The sequence below is a fragment of the Bufo gargarizans genome, chromosome 3 (assembly GCF_014858855.1).
Source record: "Bufo gargarizans isolate SCDJY-AF-19 chromosome 3, ASM1485885v1, whole genome shotgun sequence".
In the NCBI taxonomy this organism is placed as follows: Eukaryota; Metazoa; Chordata; class Amphibia; order Anura; family Bufonidae; genus Bufo; species Bufo gargarizans.
The window spans coordinates 205,275,028-205,294,768 of NC_058082.1; the positions used below are offsets into that span (position 1 = coordinate 205,275,028).

The window sequence follows — 19,741 nt, forward strand, 5'->3', positions numbered from 1 at the left end:
TAAAGGATTAAGCAAGTTAGAAAAGAGTTATGGTATTGCAAAAGGAGGTGTATTGTGTTCTGCTATGTGGCAGACATTGTTGACTGAGAAGAGAGGCAAATTGAATGATGATAAGTTGATAGATACAGTCAGGGTATGGCTGGACTGTAGCAAAGAATTTGAACAGACAAAAGGAGAAGCAATGTTTGATGAAAAATCAGGACTCCATTACTATCGGCCTGGCCCAGTCTTAGTACAGGAACAGCCACCGCCCTATAACAGTGGCGCAGCTGAAAGAAAAAGGGGAAGTTGGACTTGTACACATTGTGGTCAGCAGAACCCTGCCCCCCGTGATACGTGCTTAGCCTGTGGTGCTCCACGCCCACATAATCATGCTCTTTTAGCCCCCCAGCACGTCTCACCAGTCCCAGCAGTGACGCCATCTTGTCCTCAGCCAACGCCCAAGGCTGGACTTGTAATCTCCCCAAACCCTGCTCTTTCTGTCATGCCACAAGTCACTGCTATATACCCACTTGTAAATCCTGACGGCACCACCTACATGCTACCCAGTCAGCCCATAGCTCCAGCTCATATAATGGTAGGAGGTAGTGGTGCTGTAGATCAGGAAGATGAGGATGGGGAGAAACAAAAGGAAGATGCAGGGGAAGACTCACAGCAGACAGTGGACTATGCACCTGGTACTGCAGCACAAACCCCGGGATATCGCAGCCCCCCACCGCACCTTGGACAATTTTCTGATATTACCCTAAGTAGCCAGCAGGGTGCAGCAAGAGCAATGAATGAGTCTTTTCAAAACCAAATTACAGAGCTGCAAAGAGAGATCCATAACATAGGACAAGGAAATCTTGAAGCCTTAAGGGAAATATACTTGAACACTCGCCCAGTCGGGCCACCTAAGTATGTGTCCTTTACCCCCCAGCAGTTGTTCACCATAGTGAACCTCATGCCTGACCCAGATACACACCCTATGCCCTTTTATAGAAAATTGGCACAAGTTTATCAAACCTACGGGTGTACTTGGTCAGACTTGCAAAGTATTGTACAAAATAAAACTGGTGAATTTTCTTCACTTATAATGGATCACATACGCCAACCAGAACTCCCTGGAGCAAATTATGACACTCGTGATTCAGAATCTGGCCGTGATTTCATTCAGCAATTATATAAGTGGGCGAAAGACAGACTAGCAGAGCAGTCCACGACCCTGCAAGACATGGTGCAGGATAAAGCAGAGTCAGTAGAAAAGTTTGTACAAAGAGTTAAACAAAACTATAAAGATATGGGATTCAGTCCAAATGAACCTGTGCACTTAAGACTCCTAGCACGGTCATTTGTAGATGGCCTTAGGCCAGATCTGAACAAAGCTCTTGTAACCTGTCGCCCAGAATGGAAATCATTAACATTGGAAATCTTAGAACAAGTTGCAAAAGGGCTGGAGAGTAGTACAAAGAAATCCCGCATATCAGTCATGGCAGTCATGACGGGAGAAGAAAGAGAGGAAAGACCCCCGCCCCGTGTCTGTTATGGGTGCGGCAAACCAGGGCACATTAAGAGAAACTGTCGCTCCAAACATCTGTGGCCAGCAGATCAGAGCCAAAGAGGAACTCCTCCTCCATGGCCAGCTCCATCCCACTAGGACGTTGGCAAACCAGTGTTGCTGGGAGGGGACACCCCGTGTATGGCAGTCTCTGCCCCTCCTGCAGGCCCCGCCCCTCGAATCACCCTCGATGTGGCAGGGAAGGAACTCTCATTCCTTGTAGACACTGGTGCAGCCCGCAGTGTGTTATGTGAGACCGCCATACTCCCTTCCTGGCTCACAGATATGCATTTACCCTGCTCTGGTTTAGAAGGGGTCACCCAGCACAACCCTCTTACTAAGCCTCTCTTGATTACTCCCTCTACTAAATCCCAAAGCCAATCTCCACAGTTACATCTGCCCACTGGAGTAATGTCACAATTTGTTGTAAGCCAGACATGTCCTTATAACCTATTAGGCTCAGATTTTCTTCAGAAAATACGTGCCAACATCCAGTTCAAGGAAAATGGTACAGTTGTTTTAGGTACGGCATTGAGTCCTGAAGAAACCTGCCTCCTAATGGCATTAAAATCCCAGTCACTTGAATCACATGAACAAGGGGATTCGCTGCAAAGCATTTTGCACCTCATCCCTGATACCCTTTGGACCAAAGGTCCCCAAGACATTGGGCGTCTCAAAGTCCCACCAGTCACTGTAACCTTGAAAAATCCTAACTTACTGCCATATAAAGCACAATACCCTCTCTCCATTTCCCAGAGAGATGCTATCACCCTCCAGATACAGGCTCTTCTTGCAAATGGAGCTATTAAAATTACCACCTCACCATGTAACACTCCCTTATACCCAATTAAAAAGAAGAGTGTGAAGGGACAGCCTCCTGTATATCGCATGGTACAAGACCTCAGAGCAGTTAATGAGGCTACGGTCTTTGAAACCCCCATTGTACCAAATCCCCACACTTTGCTTGCTAGCATTCCTCCTGTGGCTGCTATCTTTACTGTCATTGATCTAGCAAATGCCTTTTTCTCTGTCCCATTACATGAAGACTCCCAATTTCTCTTTGCTTTTACACATGATGGAAAACAATACACCTGGACGGTGTTGCCTCAAGGAGCTCATAATAGTCCTTCCTGCTTTAGCAAAGCAATGGCATCCATCTTACAACCATGGCAAGCAGATCACCCAGAGGTGGAACTCTTACAATATGTGGATGATTTACTCCTCTGTGCTGACTCACACCCCGTCTGCCTGAACTCATCTGCCTCACTTCTTGCCTACCTGGCGGATGCTGGGTGCAGAGTCTCACGTTCTAAATTACAGTTGTGTCTTCCAAAAGTTGTTTTCCTAGGTCACTGCATCTCACAAGGCAGTAAGCATCTTACGGATGCCAGAAAGAAAGCCGTCTCAGACATCCCACTGCCAGATACCCCTCACCAACTGCAAACCTTTCTGGGACTCATTTCATACTGTAGACCATGGATCCCTGATGCATCCGTTCTGATGCAGCCACTGTTTGATTGCATACCCCGTATTGCTACTGTTCCTTTCCAAATGACTGCAGAAGCCATAAAAGCATTCCAATCTCTCAAACAAATCATTGTCACTGCCCCAGCTCTTGGCATCCCTAACTATCAGCTTCCCTTTCGCCTTTATGTCATGGAACGTCAGGGTCATGCCACTGGAGTTCTCACCCAGAGCCATGGGGGTCGTAGTAGACCTCTAGGCTACTTCTCAAAACGTCTAGACCCTGTAGCCAGAGCCACCCCTTCCTGTGTCAGGGCCGTTCATGCTGCTAGTTCTCTCCTGAACGCTACCGCTGACATCGTCCTGGGACACCCACTCACCATCATGGCTCCCCATGACATCTCAGCTATCCTGCAACAAACACAACCTAAACACCTCACTGCACAACGCCACCTCAGGCTCCAGTGTAGTCTGCTTCTGCCAGATAATGTCACCATCCAGAGATGCCACATCCTCAATCCTGCTGCACTCCTTCCTCTCCCAAGGGGGGAGTGTACTGCAGATGGAGATTCTGCAGATTTTATTGATCTACGTGCTGAAGAAGATCTTCAGGAAGAAGAACTATGGGCCTCAACCGACTCTCTTTACAAAGAACAAGAACATGATTGCATTACAATGATGGAAGCTGAAGTAGGAACTCCACCATCAATACAGGATACTCCTTTGCAAAACCCACACTGGACACTCTTTGTAGACGGTTCAAGGTATGCCGATGACAAAGGGAAATTCCATACAGGCATGGCAGTTACTAGTGAGTATGAAGTACTGTGTGCAAGGCAATTGCGCCCAGACCAGTCAGCACAAGAGGCTGAACTCATAGCCCTTACTGAGGCCTGCCACATAGCAAAAGACTCCACTGCTAACATCTACACAGACTCCAGATATGCTTTTGGAGTAGTTCATGATTTCGGAATAATATGGAAGGCCAGAGATTACATTACAGCAGCAGGAACCCCAATTAAACATGCTTTAGCAGTGGAGGCTTTGATGACTGCAGTACTCCTGCCCACCAAAGTAGCAGTAATCAAAGTAAAGGCACATACCCGTGCTGACACACCAGAAGCCAAAGGAAATGCATTGGCGGACCAAGCAGCCAAACAGGCAGCAATGGAAGAGGAAAGAGCACAGCCAGATAAAATCATGTTAGCACAACCGGATGTCAAGCAACAAGAAATATCATGGGATCTACTGAAACAGATGCAGAAGCAAGCCACCCGCTCAGAAAAGGAAACCTGGCTAAAGGAGTCAGCCCTGGAAGAAGAATCCGGACTTTGGACACAAGGGAAGAAAGTGTGCTTGCCTAGAGCACTCTATCCTGTAATAGCCTCTGTGGCCCATGGGCCCACTCATCAATCTAAGACAATAATGAAAGAGCTCATCGATAAAATATGGGTAGCCCCAGGAATCACTCCTGTACTAGTGAAATATGTCCAGTCATGTTTAATCTGTGCCCAATGCAATCCAGGTAGGACTGAGCCCACGCCCAAAAAATGTCTCCCAAAAGCCTTATACCCCTTCCAGAGGATCCAGATTGATCATATCCAGATGCCAATGTGCCAAGGGTTTCAATACGTGTTAGTAGTGGTAGACATGTTCTCTGGGTGGCCAGAAGCCTACCCCGTCAGGAATCAGACAGCAACAACTACTGCTAAAAAATTGATACAGGAAACTGTCTGTAGGTACGGGGTACCTGAGGTCATTGAGAGTGATCAGGGCCCAGCATTCACTGCTAACCTAACCCAAGAGGTCTGGAAGATGGTAGGGTCACACCTGGCATTCCACACCCCTTACAGACCCCAAAGTAGCGGCAAAGTCGAGAGACTGAATGGGGTATTAAAGTCAAAAATGCTGAAAATGACTAGGGAGACAGGGCTCAATTGGGTTCAGTGTTTACCAATAGCACTCTTTGCAGTCAGACACACTCCCAAACCTCCCCATAAGCTGACTCCACATGAGATATTGTTTGGGTCGGGACCCCGGATGGGGCTGTACTTCCCTCAACAGTTGCAAATGCATTATGAATCTGTTGCAAAGTATGTGATAGCTTTGAGCAAACAGTTGTCTAACATCCATGTACAAGTCTTTTCTTCCATTCCAGATCCTGACTCCCTAGAAGGCAGCCACACTCTGAAACCAGGAGAGTGGGTAGTGGTCAAGAAACACGTCAGAAGTACCCTAGAACCACGCTTCGAGGGGCCTTACCAAGTACTACTGACCACTCCAACTTCTGTAAAGCTCGAAGGGAGATCCACCTGGATCCACGCCTCTCACTGCAAAAGGATAAAGAACCCGCCAGATTCAGAAATAACAAAATGATTTTCTTTTATCTGCTAGCACTGATGACACTCACCAGTGCATACATTCCTCCCCCGGCGGAAATGGATGATGACGGGTGGGACAATAAGTTTGTCAAACATCACCAAGTGTTGTATAAAAGTCTGAAGGAAGGTGATTCTGACACCACCACCTCTTCACTAAAAGATTGTTGGATATGTACACATGGCCCAGTAAATGCTAGAGCTATGCCTTATTTAGCTGTGCCCCTAACCTTCCAAGAGATAAAAGATTTGGCAGGATCAGCTGTTTTCCTTTCTAGCATAAAAGAGGTTAATACCAAAAATGGCAACAGAAAAGCTTCCCTAATAGTAGTAGCATGGGATGGGTCCCCATGGCTAATGATAAACAGAACAGGACCCTCAGCTCAGAATAGCAATATGCCCTGGAATGACTATATGTGGAGCAATGTATCCTGCTTCCCAAATTGGACCCACTGTTACTGCCTACCGGTACAAACCCATGGTATGGTTTTCAGTTCCCATAACAGATCAGGCTGTAATGATTCCAACCCAGACAGTCCAGTACAGTGCATTGGTATATATGCTGAAGCAAGTGGTGATCTGGCCTGCGCCCGGCGCAGTGTAAAGGACTTGACAATAGGGATGACTAGTAAAACCACAGAGGGTCAAGAAAAGGGTCAAAAACTGGCAGAAGGTATCAAACTAGCCCACTTAATCACTCGTTTGTTCAATAGCACAGTGGTTTCGGTCCCAAAAAATATATACCTAGTATGTGGACACAGGGCATATAAATGGCTCCCTTCGGATTTCAAAGGTTTATGTACAATTGCTAGGCTCACACCAGCCACTTTTACACTGCCTCATGGAAAATTAAATGTCAATGCTATCCCCAAACACACCTTATATAAAAGAGCCGCAGATAACATTCCTAGACCAAATGGAAAACCCCATCTTGTGGAAATGAGTGGTGCCAACAAGTTCTTTAGTACTCTATTAATCTATCCTATGCTTACACAAACATATGACAAGCTAGTAATGGCTACCGACTACTTGGATGATCAGATTTGGGAAATTATGAAACTGATGAATACATCTAATGTTGTCCAGAATCAGCTCATCATAGTCACTAATCAACACACTTTAGTATTAGACTACTTGACTGCAAAGGATGGAGGTATGTGTCAGGTAGTAGGTACTGCATGCTGTCATTATATCGATCCACAAGGTAATCTACAAGTAAAAGCTGGTTTGGAAAAGATGAGTGAGATACGTGATGAATGGCTAGAGGCTCACAGTGCAGATAAGTCAACATGGTGGTCTGACACTTTCTCATTCCTTAATCCCAGTAACTGGTTCAAGGGAATTAGTGGATGGACGATGGGAATAATTCAGGGAATATTACAGATAGCCCTAATATTGATGGTAATCTACATATTTATCAAATTTGTTGTTTCCTGCATTAACCGTATCACCAACAGAAAGAAGCCTGCTGAGGAAGCCATACTACTTCTCTATGAACAAATGGCTAGCACCGCAATAGATGTGGATGTCGTCCCTGCATTCCCGACACCCCCTACATTCCCGACACCCCCGCCCTCTCCAACTCCCGCGGATGAAGCTCCTCCACCCAGGCCTGAAGATCCAAGAGATGATGAGAATTAGGGACAAATGAATCCCAGGGTATTACCAGAAGTCCGCTCAATCGGGAACTTATTCACAAGGGATAAGTTGTCGCCACTGTGGGTGAAGAGGATACGAATGGTATGCCAGGGGATTCGCTAGGTTTAGGGAAAGTCTACAATCAAGTCTACAATCAAGTCTACAAGGGGGGACTGTTGTGGAATCATATATCTATATATCTAGTATCAAATGTATACTTGCTTGTATTATATCTAACAGTTTGCTTAACAAACAAAATGGCCCCTGAAGTAGCAGCCAGCTCCCTTAATAATCCCTTACTAAACACTTTATGATATTGAAATTGCTGACATAGTGCTGACATTGCTAAAGTATGGAGTGATAATGTGATACCTTGTCATGGGACTTAGTAATGTGACAATTAGATCATCAAATTAACCGAGTCATAAAGTTCCTCTTTTTTGCTATAAAAAATCATGTAATCCGAATAAACGCAGCATCTTGCATTGACTGACTTCTCTGTGACAGTCTGTGTGTGATCTCTTTCAAGGCGTACGTATGCCAATCATTTTATACCATTCGGAGCAATACATCAACTCTTAACTGACTATATTGGAGTCAGATCCAGAACCATATCAATAGCATTTTAACGGACTGTTCAATGGAGCTAATGAAACTCATCATTGAATTTGAAAATGAAAAACTGTCCACACTTCAACGAGAAATTCAATCTGCGAGAGATATACTAGCAAAATATAACAACAATGCAGAATACATAAAAATGGAGGAAGACATAAGAACATCGATTGCCAAACTTGAGGACACCATAATGGATTATAAACATTCTAAATACCAGCGGGACTTATATGATTATAATCACAATCAAGTCTATGAATGGGGGAGGAGGGATAACATGTATTCCACACCGAAATCCATACTTAAAAACCGCAAGAAAAAACAAATGGCCAAAAATGTGTCAAGAGTTAGTTTCTCCTCTGAAACAGAGGGCTCTGAGTATCCATATGCAGCGGGTGAATTGGAGCCGGCAATTGATGCATCCTCCCTGCCTCTTTCATTTGATGAGATTAGCAATAGTGCTTCTTATTATAAAAAGTCTAAATTAGACAAAGAAAAAAGAGACCCTAATAATGTCTCAAAAAACATAGAACCAGGAGCGGACGAAAGCACAATTCAGCGGCATCCAAGAAACACCCGACTGCAGATGAAACAAAAATAAATTCGGAACAGTTAAGTGTTATTAACCTGTCCAGTGTGATATTGAGTGATGAGCAGAGATGTGTACTTTCCCTAGGTTTGAATTTTGCGCCCACAGGGCACTTTGACATGTTTTCCACTTTGCTGGACATTAATAAGTTTGTACGTAACATGACAGTGTCTCGACACTTCTATGATATTCCCCCTCCTCCTGATTCCCCACCCGACAAGACACACAATAAAGAGGTAAATTCCTTTAAGGATTTGTTATTCAAAGAACAAGTGTCATTATGTTGTCTGGTGGGTCTTCAGGAGGAGCAGGGAATTAAAGATTTACCAGCACCACCTGCAAAGTTCCGTACACAAAATAGCAAATTTTATCCGATCATGTCTCGTACAGACAGTATGGATACTTTCCAGGAGGTGCTGGAGAAAGAACTTCGGAATATTGAGACAGCAAGTAAGAGTGTCAATCATCGTGGTAATCTTACCCCGTCCCAAGTAAATGCACTCCAAGAGCTAGAGCAAAACGATTCCCTGATTATTAAAATGGCAGATAAGGGGGGAGCGGTGGTCATCATGGACAAAGAAATACAGTCATGTGAAAAAATTAGGACACCCTTTGAAAGCATGTGATTTTTTGTAACATTTTTAATAAAAGGTTATTTCATCTCCGTTTCAACAATACAGAGAGATTAAAGTAATCCAACTAAACAAAGAAAACTGAAGAAAAGTCTTTTCAAGATCTTCTGTAAATGTCATTCTACAAAAATGCCTATTCTAACTGAGGAAAAAGATAGGACACCCTTGCCCCTAATAGCGAGTGTTACCTCCTTTGGCTGAAATAACTGCAGTGAGACGGTTCTTGTAGCCATCTACCAGTCTTCGACATCGGTCTGAGGAAATTTTACCCCACTCCTCAATGCAGAACTTTTTCAGCTGTGAGATGTTTGAGGGGTTTCTTGCACGTACAGCCCTTTTCAAGTCACCCCACAGCATCTCAATGGGATTCAAATCTGGACTTTGACTTGGCCATTCCAGGACTCTCCATTTCTTCTTTTTCAGCCAATCTTTGGTTGATTTACTAGTATGTTTTGGGTCATTGTCATGTTGCATGGTCCAGTTCCGCTTCAGCTTTAATTTTCTAACTGATGGTCTCACATGTTCTTCAAGCACCTTCTGATACACAGTAGAATTCATCGTGGATTCTATGATGGTGAGCTGACCAGGTCCTGCTGCAGCAAAGCAGCCCCAAACCATGACACTTCCACCTCCATGCTTCACAGTTGGTATGAGGTTCTTTTCTTGGAATGCTGTGTTTGGTTTACGCCAAACATGTCCTCTGCTGTTGTGTCCAAATAATTCAATTTTGGACTCATCTGTCCAAAGAACATTATTCCAGAAGTCCTGGTCTTTGTCAACTTTATCTCTGGCAAATGTCAGTCTGGCCTCGATGTTTCTCTTGGAAAGCAAAGGTTTCCTCCTTGCACACCTCCCATGCAAGTTAAACTTGTACAGTCTCTTTCTGATTGTAGAGGCATGTACTTCTACATCAACAGTAGCCAGAGCCTGCTGTAGTTCTCGAGATGACACTTTAGGGTTTTTGGAGACCTCTTTTAGCATCTTGCGGTCTGCTCTTGGGGTGAACTTGCTGGGGCGACCAGTCCTGGGCATGTTGGCAGTTGTTTTGAAAGCCCTCCACTTGTAGACTATCTTCCGGACAGTGGAATGGCTGATTTCAAAATCTTTTGAGATCTTTTTAAATCCCTTCCCAGACTCATAGGCTGCTACAATCTTTTTTCTGAAGTCCTCTGACAGCTCTTTTGCTCTCACCATGGTGCTCACTCTCACTTCAACAGTCAGGAGCACACCAAACTAAATGTCTGAGGTTTAAATAGGGCAAGCCTCATTCAACATGCAGAGTAACGATCTACTAATTATGTGCACCTGGTGTGATATACCTGTGTGAGATCTGAGCCAATTTAAGAGGGAATACATGTGAGGGTGTCCTATCTTTTTCCTCAGTTAGAATAGGCATTTTTGTAGAATGACATTTACAGAAGATCTTGAAAAGACTTTTCTTCAGTTTTCTTTGTTTAGTTGGATTACTTTAATCTCTCTGTATTGTTGAAACGGAGATGAAATAACCTTTTATTAAAAATGTTACAAAAAACCACATGCTTTCAAAGGGTGTCCTAATTTTTTCACATGACTGTATATGGCTGCCAATTACGGGAAATGCTGGCTGACACATCCACATACAGTGAATTGCCCAATGATCCGTTACAAGGATACATGAAAAACTATATACTATTGTTACAAAAAGGTCTGAATTTGGGCATTTTTAGTGATAGTGAATTTAAATATCTGTGTGTGGATGCCCCAGTCACACCCATCATGCACGCTTTGCCTAAAGTCCATAAGGGTGTCCACCCTCCCCCCCTTCGCCCTATAGTCTCTGGTATGGGTTCCCTAACAGAGCGCCTGGGTAGTTGGCTGGACAATGTTCTCCAGCCACTAGTCAGACGCACACCAGGGTTCCTAAAGGACACAGGAGATGTTCTAAGAGCAATGTTCAGCCTTACGTGGGAAGCTAGATATTGCTGGATTACAGCTGATGTAGTCAATCTATACCCGTCTATTCCCCACGGGATTGCTCTGCTGGCGATGGAATACCATCTCCACCGATATACTGGCCTGAGCTCCACTCATATAGATTATATATGTGAGTTGACCAGCTACTTGCTAACACACAACTATTTTGTGTTTGATGGTGTGCACTACCTGCAGACCCGCGGCGTGTCAATGGGAGCCAAATTTTCACCATCATTAGCAAATCTAACCATGTCATATTGGGAGGAAAAATATATTTATAATGCTAATAATCCGTTTGTGTCTGGTTTGGTCTGGTACGGCAGATACATCGATGACGTGCTCATGATATGGGCCGGCGGTGTGTCTGCCGTCCCAGACCTCCAGGCATATTTAAACAACAACGATTATAATTTGCAGTTTGTGTGTTCAGCACATACTGCACATATAGATTTCCTTGACTTGACACTCCGCGGGAACCCTGGTGAGGTGGTGCACACCATCACGTATAGGAAGGAAGTGGCGGGCAACTCTATATTGAACGCCAAAAGTCACCATCCCATCCATACCATCAGAGCAATCCCTGTGGGTGAGTTCACACGCACAGTCAGAAATTGTAGTGATAGAGATAAACTGGAAGAAGAATTTAATAAGGTGGAGAAGAGATTGAAGGATAGGAATTATCCAGCTTGGATGATTAAAAGAGGGCGAGATATTGCATTACAAAAAAGAAGGAAAGAGATGCTATTTGGAAAGCCAGGGGATAGATCTGATAATGGAGTTGTTGCCGGCGATGTGGGGGGTGGGGACAGCAACCAGAACAGAGTTTCTACTTTATCTCTAACTTACAGCAGCGAATTCAAGGCAATTAGCTCTGCAATAAAAAAATGTTTACCCATACTATATGAGGATAACATTTTATATCAAGCTCTTAAATCAGGATGCAGGATTGTGTCAAGAAAGGCAACTACTCTGTCCTGCTCGCTGTCCCCATCTCTATTCACCGCTACCGGCACACGAACCAATTTTAAACAAAATTGGCTCATCTATAAAGGATTCACCAAATGCGGGGGCAACCCCTGTAAAACTTGTGAGTATGTTCTGCCTACTAAAACATTTGAAAATTCAGATCACACACATGGATTTCCCATCCGTAGCTATATAAATTGCAATACGGAAGGTGTTATCTATGTAATTAAATGTACATATTGTGATGTAATGTATGTGGGCAGCACATCTCGCAAGTTTAAAAGCCGAATTCTTGAACATCTAAACTATATCAGCAACCCTGGCATTCTAAATATCTCAAATGTGGCACGACATTTTATACAGAAACATGCACGTAAGGTGTAATTTTTTAGAGCATTTGCCATTGAGAGAGTTTTGGCCCCCAAAAGAGGTGGTGATCACCGGAAAAAAATCCTCCTTAGGGAAGCATTTTGGATTTTTAGGTTAGCTACTAGAGTCCCAGCGGGTCTGAATTTGAAAAAAGAACTGACCTATGTATACCAGTGAAATATCAACAAAGTGGACAGCCTATATCATTCCAATCTAATGGATATGATCTCATCCATGGAGTTGTGTCCAATTATTGAAATGTAGAACTTACTATGACTGTCTGGTTTGGTGCACATCTCTGCTCATCATTCTACAAGATCTCATTCACACTGGGCAGTTTTTCTGTCTGCCGCAGGACGGTCAAACCAGGTGTTCATGCTGATACACCTATAGTGTTCTGATGCATGAGCACGGGATAGTGTTATATACATACTTCGTTGTATGATGTGACATTAGGACCGCTTGCGGTATGCTTTAGGGAACATCGGTTTATTTATTTGTATATTGCTAAGATATATAATGTTGGCAAATTAACTGTTTTCTGCTTGATGTTACAAGTAACAATTATTGTAACTACTGAGGGCTATATTTTGTTCGTTTTTATTTGTATTTTATGTAACATGTTTGTATCCTGTATTATATACCTTCCATCAATGATGGTAAGTTCACACTGTGCGGCTTTGACTAAGAAATTGGATCTAATGGTATTTTAGGGTTAATTTACCCATTGTCAGGCCTGCACAGTGTGTGAACAATCATAGGTGGATCCAATTAAGAAAACGAAAAGGTGTGTTCTTATATGTGGCAACCTATAGAGTTGGAGACTCCCTCCCCTCAGGTGGGGGGTGGTGAATTCCAACTCTTTTAAATAGTGGGGCCACACTTGGCATAGCGTTACGATTAAGGGTGTCTACCCGAAACGCGTCAACGTCTTGCTATGAGGGGGTGACGATGTCTGTCATATTTTATATGAACAATAAAGAAGAGTGATAAGAGGACTCCGTTTGTCTCCGGAACCCGTCTTTTACTATTTACCTACTAGTTTAGTAGCTCTTCTCTGAACTCTCTCTAGAGTATCTATATCCTTCTGGAGATATGGCCTCCAGTACTGAGCACAATACTCCAAGTGAGGTCTCACCAGTGTTCTGTACAGCGGCATAAGCACTTCACTCTTTCTACTGCTTATACCTCTCCCTATACATCCAAGCATTCTGCTGGCATTTCGTGCTGCTCTATTACATTGTCTTCCCACCTTTAAGTCTTCTGAAATAATTACTCCTAAATCCCTTTCCTCAGATACTGAGGTCAGGACTGTGTCAAATATTCAATATTCTGCCCTTGGGTTTTTACGCCCCAGGTGCATTATCTTGCACTTATCCACATTAAATTTCAGTTGCCAGAGTTCTGACCATTCTTCTAGTTTTCCTAAATCCTTTTCCATTTGGCGTTTCCCTCCAGGAACATCAACCCTGTTACATATCTTTGTGTCATCAGCAAAAAGACAAACCTTACCATCGAGGCCTTTTGCAATATCACTTATGAAGATATTAAACAAAATTGGTCCCAGTACAGATCCCTGTGGAACCCATGTAGCAGCAATCAATAGTGTGCAATGAAAGATCTTGAGATCCTAAGGATCGATGCTTATTCGAATATAGGTATGAGTTTGATGGTAAATGTCTTAATCCAATAAGAATCGATGTTTGATCGAATACGGTTGGTTAATAAGAACTCAATCACATAGGAAAACTTTTGTTTTGCTCTTCCCCAACAAGCAGTACTAGCGGCGTCCCGCTATGTTGAAGTCTCTGCGGCGTCCCACTGAAATAATTCACTGTGTGTTCCCAGCACACATAAGCTGGCATAAAAGATCGAACGATCTTACCATTCGATGGAGCAAGTGCCCAAATATTGCTCTGGACGTTGGTTTTTGTCACGGATGGTGTAACAGAAAACAAGAAGTTATAAATAAGGATCCGACTGGCTTGATCCAAAACTAAGGAACAAAAGGGGGACCCTTATTAAAGCCCTGCCTGTCTTCTCAGCCCATGCAAAGATCTCAGTGATAGAAGGTTGCATGTCTACGTACCTAGACTGAATGACACCTGCAAACCCTATAATAGTGAGGGGACACGACCACCAGCTCCCTGCACTTAATACGGAGGGAGTCAGGGTCACCTAGAACCAATCCAACAGGAAAACAACAAATACAGAAATAGACTTAATGAAAACCCAGCTTTAGCAACTTCTAGCAGAGAACACAATCCAGGATGTAATATAAACCGCAAGGTGAGGCAGTATGGGGAGGAGATATATAGGGAGGCAATCACTGCTAATAGATGACAGCTGGGAGAGGGAGGAGAGATGTCAAAACGAAAGCAAAACAAAAGAAGATCATGCAGGAGGTACTGAAGAACGTCTATCAGAACTTCTCAAAGATCTGGTGGTGACAGTTTTTGAGTATAGTCGACCATAGTCTTACGAACTTCTTCCGTCTAAACTCCCACGCCGGCGACTTGTCTGCACGTGGACCTCGATAATTGTACACAATCTCTAGTTCAGCAAGATTTCAGCCACCTAACTCGCGGCAGACTGTGTTAAATGGGCACTTTCGTATAAGTTTTCTTCATCACACTTAGCAAGTGGTCCTTTGGGGGATTAAAAGCAGACGCGTTTCGAGGTACTGAATAACTCCTTCCTCAGTGGTTGCAAGACTTACGTTCAGTTTTGGCATATATAATATATTTAATGCTATTATATACCCCTATTTGGAAGAAGGATTGGGACCAGATGCGTTTTTTATACCAATTGGAAGAACAACTAAGTCTGTGTAACTGTATGTTGGGATTTTGAGCTACAATATTGCTTTGGCATTTTTTGACTGGTTTTATTATTTCTTCTATAGTTCTTTATTTTATGGTGAAGATCAATTAGATGGTTATATGTATTCATATTTGTATACTGATGTCTAAGTTATTAATCACATATAGAAGTATTTACCATATTCGAGTAAACAATCGATAATAAAACTACTATCTATTTCTGACAACAAAAAGCTCCAGACCAGACTTTGTATGACATCACAACCCCTAAAAAAAGAGGGGCATTCTGGGGGGACTTGCAACCACTGAGGAAGGGGTTATTCAATACCACGAAACGTGTCTGGTTTTAATCCCCCAAAGGACCACTTGCAAAGTGTGATGAAGAAAACTTATACGAAAGTGCCCATTTAATACCGTCTGCCGCGAGTTAGGTGGCTGAAATCTTGCTGAACTAGAGACCGTGTACAATTATCGAGGTCCACATGCAAACAAGTCGCCGGAGTGGGAGTTTAGACGGAAGAAATTCGTAAGACTACGGTCGACTATACTCAAAAACCAACGTCCAGAGCAATATTTGGGCACTTGCTCCATCGAATGGTAAGATCGTTCGATCTTTTATGCCGGCTTATGTGTGCTGGGAACACACAGTGAATTATTTCAGCGGGACACCGCTGAGACTTCAACATAGCGGGACGCTGCTAGTACTGCTTGTTGGGGAAGAGCAAAACAAAAGTTTTCCTATGTGATTGAGTTCTTATTAACCAACCTTATTCGATCAAACATCGATTCTTATTGGATTAAGACATTTACCATCAAACTCATACCTATATTCGAATAAGCATCGATCCTTAGGATCTCGAGATCTTTCATTGCACACTATTGATTACTGCTACATGTGTATGCTGTTCTACTATTGGTCAAGTCAGAGACATTAGTATTTGCACTTGGTTTTGTATTCAGCAATTACTCCATCATCAATTTTATTGTGTTATTTTATTCTTTTGTAGATGTCTTCGATCTTGATGAGCGTCTAGCTACTTTGTTTTGTATTCAGCGATTTTTTTATCGATTTTATTATCGATTCTATTTTATTCTATTGTAGATGTCCTCGATTTTTATGTTTTAGCTGATAATTTATTGTTTTTGGTCTACCCCTCAATTGGGTAGTACTAGGTTTATCGTATAAATAAATTCAGTATTGGTCGAGATATCTGAGAGTGCCCAGTTCCTTCTGTTCACAATCTGAACTTTGTTCAAACACTCTTATGAACTACAATATCATTTTAATTTCTTAAAAGGGGTATTCCAGTAATAGCAATGTATCTCCTATTCACTGGATAGGGAATAATTCATTTTTTTGTGAGGGTTTAACTGTTTGTACTGCTACCAATCATGGGAATAGGAAACCCTCAACTGAATGGAACAGCATTTCCAGCATATAAGCTGCTGCTCCATTTAATTTCTATGGGACTTCCAGATATAGCTGAGCACTTGCAGTTCTATGGTCCCTCATTCTCGTGACCAGTGGGTTCTCAGCAGTTATCCCCATCTACTGGAGGTGGATAATCTGCTATTACTGGTATAAACCTTTAGGCTAGGGCTACACGACAACATGTGTCGCGCGACACATAGGGCAAAAGTAAACTGCAACATGTGTCGCACGCCAATTTTTATGATGATAGTCTATGGTGTCGCACTGCGGCATGCTGTGGCTGCGACGCGACATCTTGGATGGATTTTTTGCCACTGTCGTGTCGCAGTCGGAGCATTTGAACAAAGTTCAGATTGTGAACAGAAGGAACTGGGCACTCTCAGATATCTCGACCAATGCTGAATTTATTTATACGATAAACCTCCAGTTACAGGTCATCTGCCTGGAGAAAGTCTGTGCGGGGTGCCAGTGACAGCTTTGTTATGGGGTATGGATTCCTTTTAATCAGCATACACATTACATATTTACCTGCAGATCCCAAAACAGAATTTGCTGGATATGGCAACAATTTAACATCTATCTTGAATACTAGCATATTTTTAATATGGTCTCTTACTTTTCAATTCAGGTAAATATAAGAAACTTTGTAATATATATTATCAGAAACAAAATGCTCCTTTATCAAACACACCAACATTCTCCAGCTTGAAAGAGATTAATCATTCGCTCACTCCTCCTCCCCTTCCATAGCCTTCTATAGGGAGCATGTAACTAACAGTATGTTTTGTTAGAATAGTTTTTTTTTTGGGGGGGGGGGCTGTTAAGTAGAGAAAGTGGATATATTACAAGGTTTCTTATACTTATCTGTACTACTGACTTACAAAGTTCATTGAAAAGTTATTGACCCTTTAAAGCTCTGTTCACAATTCAAGTGCTTCGGTCAAATTTTTGACAGCAAGAATATAGCCTGCTATCTTCAGCGCCTGACAGATCTCAGAGACGTTTGTCTGTCAGTTAGGATCACACAGCTTCCAAATTTAAAATGAAATAAATAATGATATGGCAATTAAAGAAATCAGGCTATGTGCACAAAACCTTACCTTAAGATCTTTAATGTCAGTTAAAGCTCTGAATTCTTTATCAATGGCTTTCCGAATTTTTTCCACCTGAAAGATCACATCACATAATTCTTAGCATACCTTTGTTTTATTGCTTTGAACGACACTGAACCTTTGATAACTAGTCATTTTTTTCTGGCAATGGTACAGTATTACCACAAAATAGATTTTTTTTTACAGTATATGCGCTCGTCATTGTGTATATATATATATACATATATATATATGTATCCAAAAACGAGGCAGCACGCCAAAATTAAGTGAAGATAGTGGACCCTTTATTGACCCCTCTACAACGTTTCAACCGCTCAATGCAGTCTTTATCAATGCAGTCTTTATTAATTTATCATCCTTGATAAAGACTGCATTGAGCGGTTGAAACGTTGCAGAGGGGTCAATAAAGGGTACATTATCTTCACTGTATTTTGGAGTGCTGCCTTGTTTTTGGATACATATAGTCTTGTATTGACTGCTGAGCCTGCGGTTTTGAGGATTTTGCACTCGTGGTCTATTGGACTAGTGCTGCTGTTTTATTTTTTTGTTTTATATATAAATATACAGTACAGACCAAAAGTTTGGACACACCTTCTCATTCAAAGAGTTTTCTTTATTTTCATGACTATGAAAATTGTAGATTCACACTGAAGGCATCAAAACTATGAATTAACACATGTGGAATTATAGACATAACAAAAAAGTGTGAAACAACTGAAAATATGTCATATTCTAGGTTCTTTAAAGTAGCCACCTTTTGCTTTGATTACTGTTTTGCACACTCTTGGCATTCTCTTGATGAGCTTCAAGAGGTAGTCACCTGAAATGGTCTTCCAACAGTCTTGAAGGAGTTCCCAGAGATGCTTAGCACTTGTTGGCTCTTTTGCCTTCACTCTGCAGTCCAGCTCACCCCAAACCATCTCGATTGGGTTCAGGTCCGGTGACTGTGGAGGCCAGGTCATCTGGCGCAGCACCCCATCACTCTCCTTCATGGTCAAATAGCCCTTACACAGCCTGGAGGTGTGTTTGGGGTCATTGTCCTGTTGAAAAATAAATGATGGTCCAACTAAACGCAAACCGGATGGAATAGTATGCCGCTGCAAGATGCTGTGGTAACCATGCTGGTTCAGTATGCCTTCAATTTTGAATAAATCCCCAACAGTGTCACCAGCAAAGCACCCCCACACCATCACACCTCCTCCTCCATGCTTCACGGTGGGAACCAGGCATGTAGAGTCCATCCGTTCACCTTTTCTGCGTCACACAAAGACACAGTGGTTGGAACCAAAGATCTCCAATTTGGACTCATCAGACCAAAGCACAGATTTCCACTGGTCTAATGTCCATTCCTTGTATTCTTTAGCCCAAACAAGTCTCTTCTGCTTGTTGCCTGTCCTTAGCAGTGGTTTCCTAGCAGATATTCTACCATGAAGGCCTGATTCACACAGTCTCCTCTTAACAGTTGTTCTAGAGATGTGTCTGCTGCTAGAACTCTGTGTGGCATTGACCTGGTCTCTAATCTGAGCTGCTGTTAATCTGCGATTTCTGAGGCTGGTGACTCGGATGAACTTATCCTCCGCAGCAGAGGTGACTCTTGGTCTTCCTTTCCTGGGGCGGTCCGCATGTGAGCCAGTTTCTTTGTAGCGCTTGATGGTTTTTGTGACTGCACTTGGGGACACTTCCAAAGTTTTCCCAATTTTTTGGACTGACTGACCTTCATTTCTTAAAGTAATGATGGCCACTCGTTTTTCTTTACTTAGCTGCTTTTTTCTTGCCATAATACAAATTCTAACAGTCTATTCAGTAGGACTATCAGCTGTGTATCCATCCCAACCCCATTTATAAGGCAAGAAATACCACTTATTAAACCTGACAGGGCATACCTGTGAAGTGAAAACCATTTCAGGTGACTACCTCTTGAAGCTCATCAAGAGAATGCCAAGAGTGTGCAAAGCAGTAATCAAAGCAAAAGGTGGCTACTTTGAAGAACCAAGAATATGACATATTTTCAGTTGTTTCATACTTTTTTGAGAAGTATATAATTCCACATGTGTTAATTCATAGTTTTGATGCCTTCAGTGTGAATCTACAATTTTCATAGTCATGAAAATAAAGAAAACTCTTTGAGTGAGAAGGTGTGTCTAAACTTTTGGTCTGTACTGTATATACAGCCACCAATCGTGCAAGTTCTCCCACTTAATAAGATGAGAGAGGCCTGTAATTTTCATCATAGG

General features: G+C 42.6%; 2 protein-coding genes across 9 annotated transcripts in view; both read right to left on the reverse strand.

The window, feature by feature from the left end:
• Positions 1-19,741, reverse strand: part of INPP4A (inositol polyphosphate-4-phosphatase type I A) — a 393,978-nt gene that overhangs the window by 223,234 nt on the left and 151,003 nt on the right. The gene's annotated exons all lie outside the window — the stretch shown is intronic.
• LOC122931482 overlaps positions 1-19,741 on the reverse strand; it is a 162,109-nt gene that overhangs the window by 26,835 nt on the left and 115,533 nt on the right. Inside the window, exon 19 of the mRNA XM_044285547.1 lies at positions 17,496-17,561. Coding sequence (XP_044141482.1) covers positions 17,496-17,561 — 66 coding nt within the window. The remainder of the gene's footprint in view (positions 1-17,495; positions 17,562-19,741) is intronic.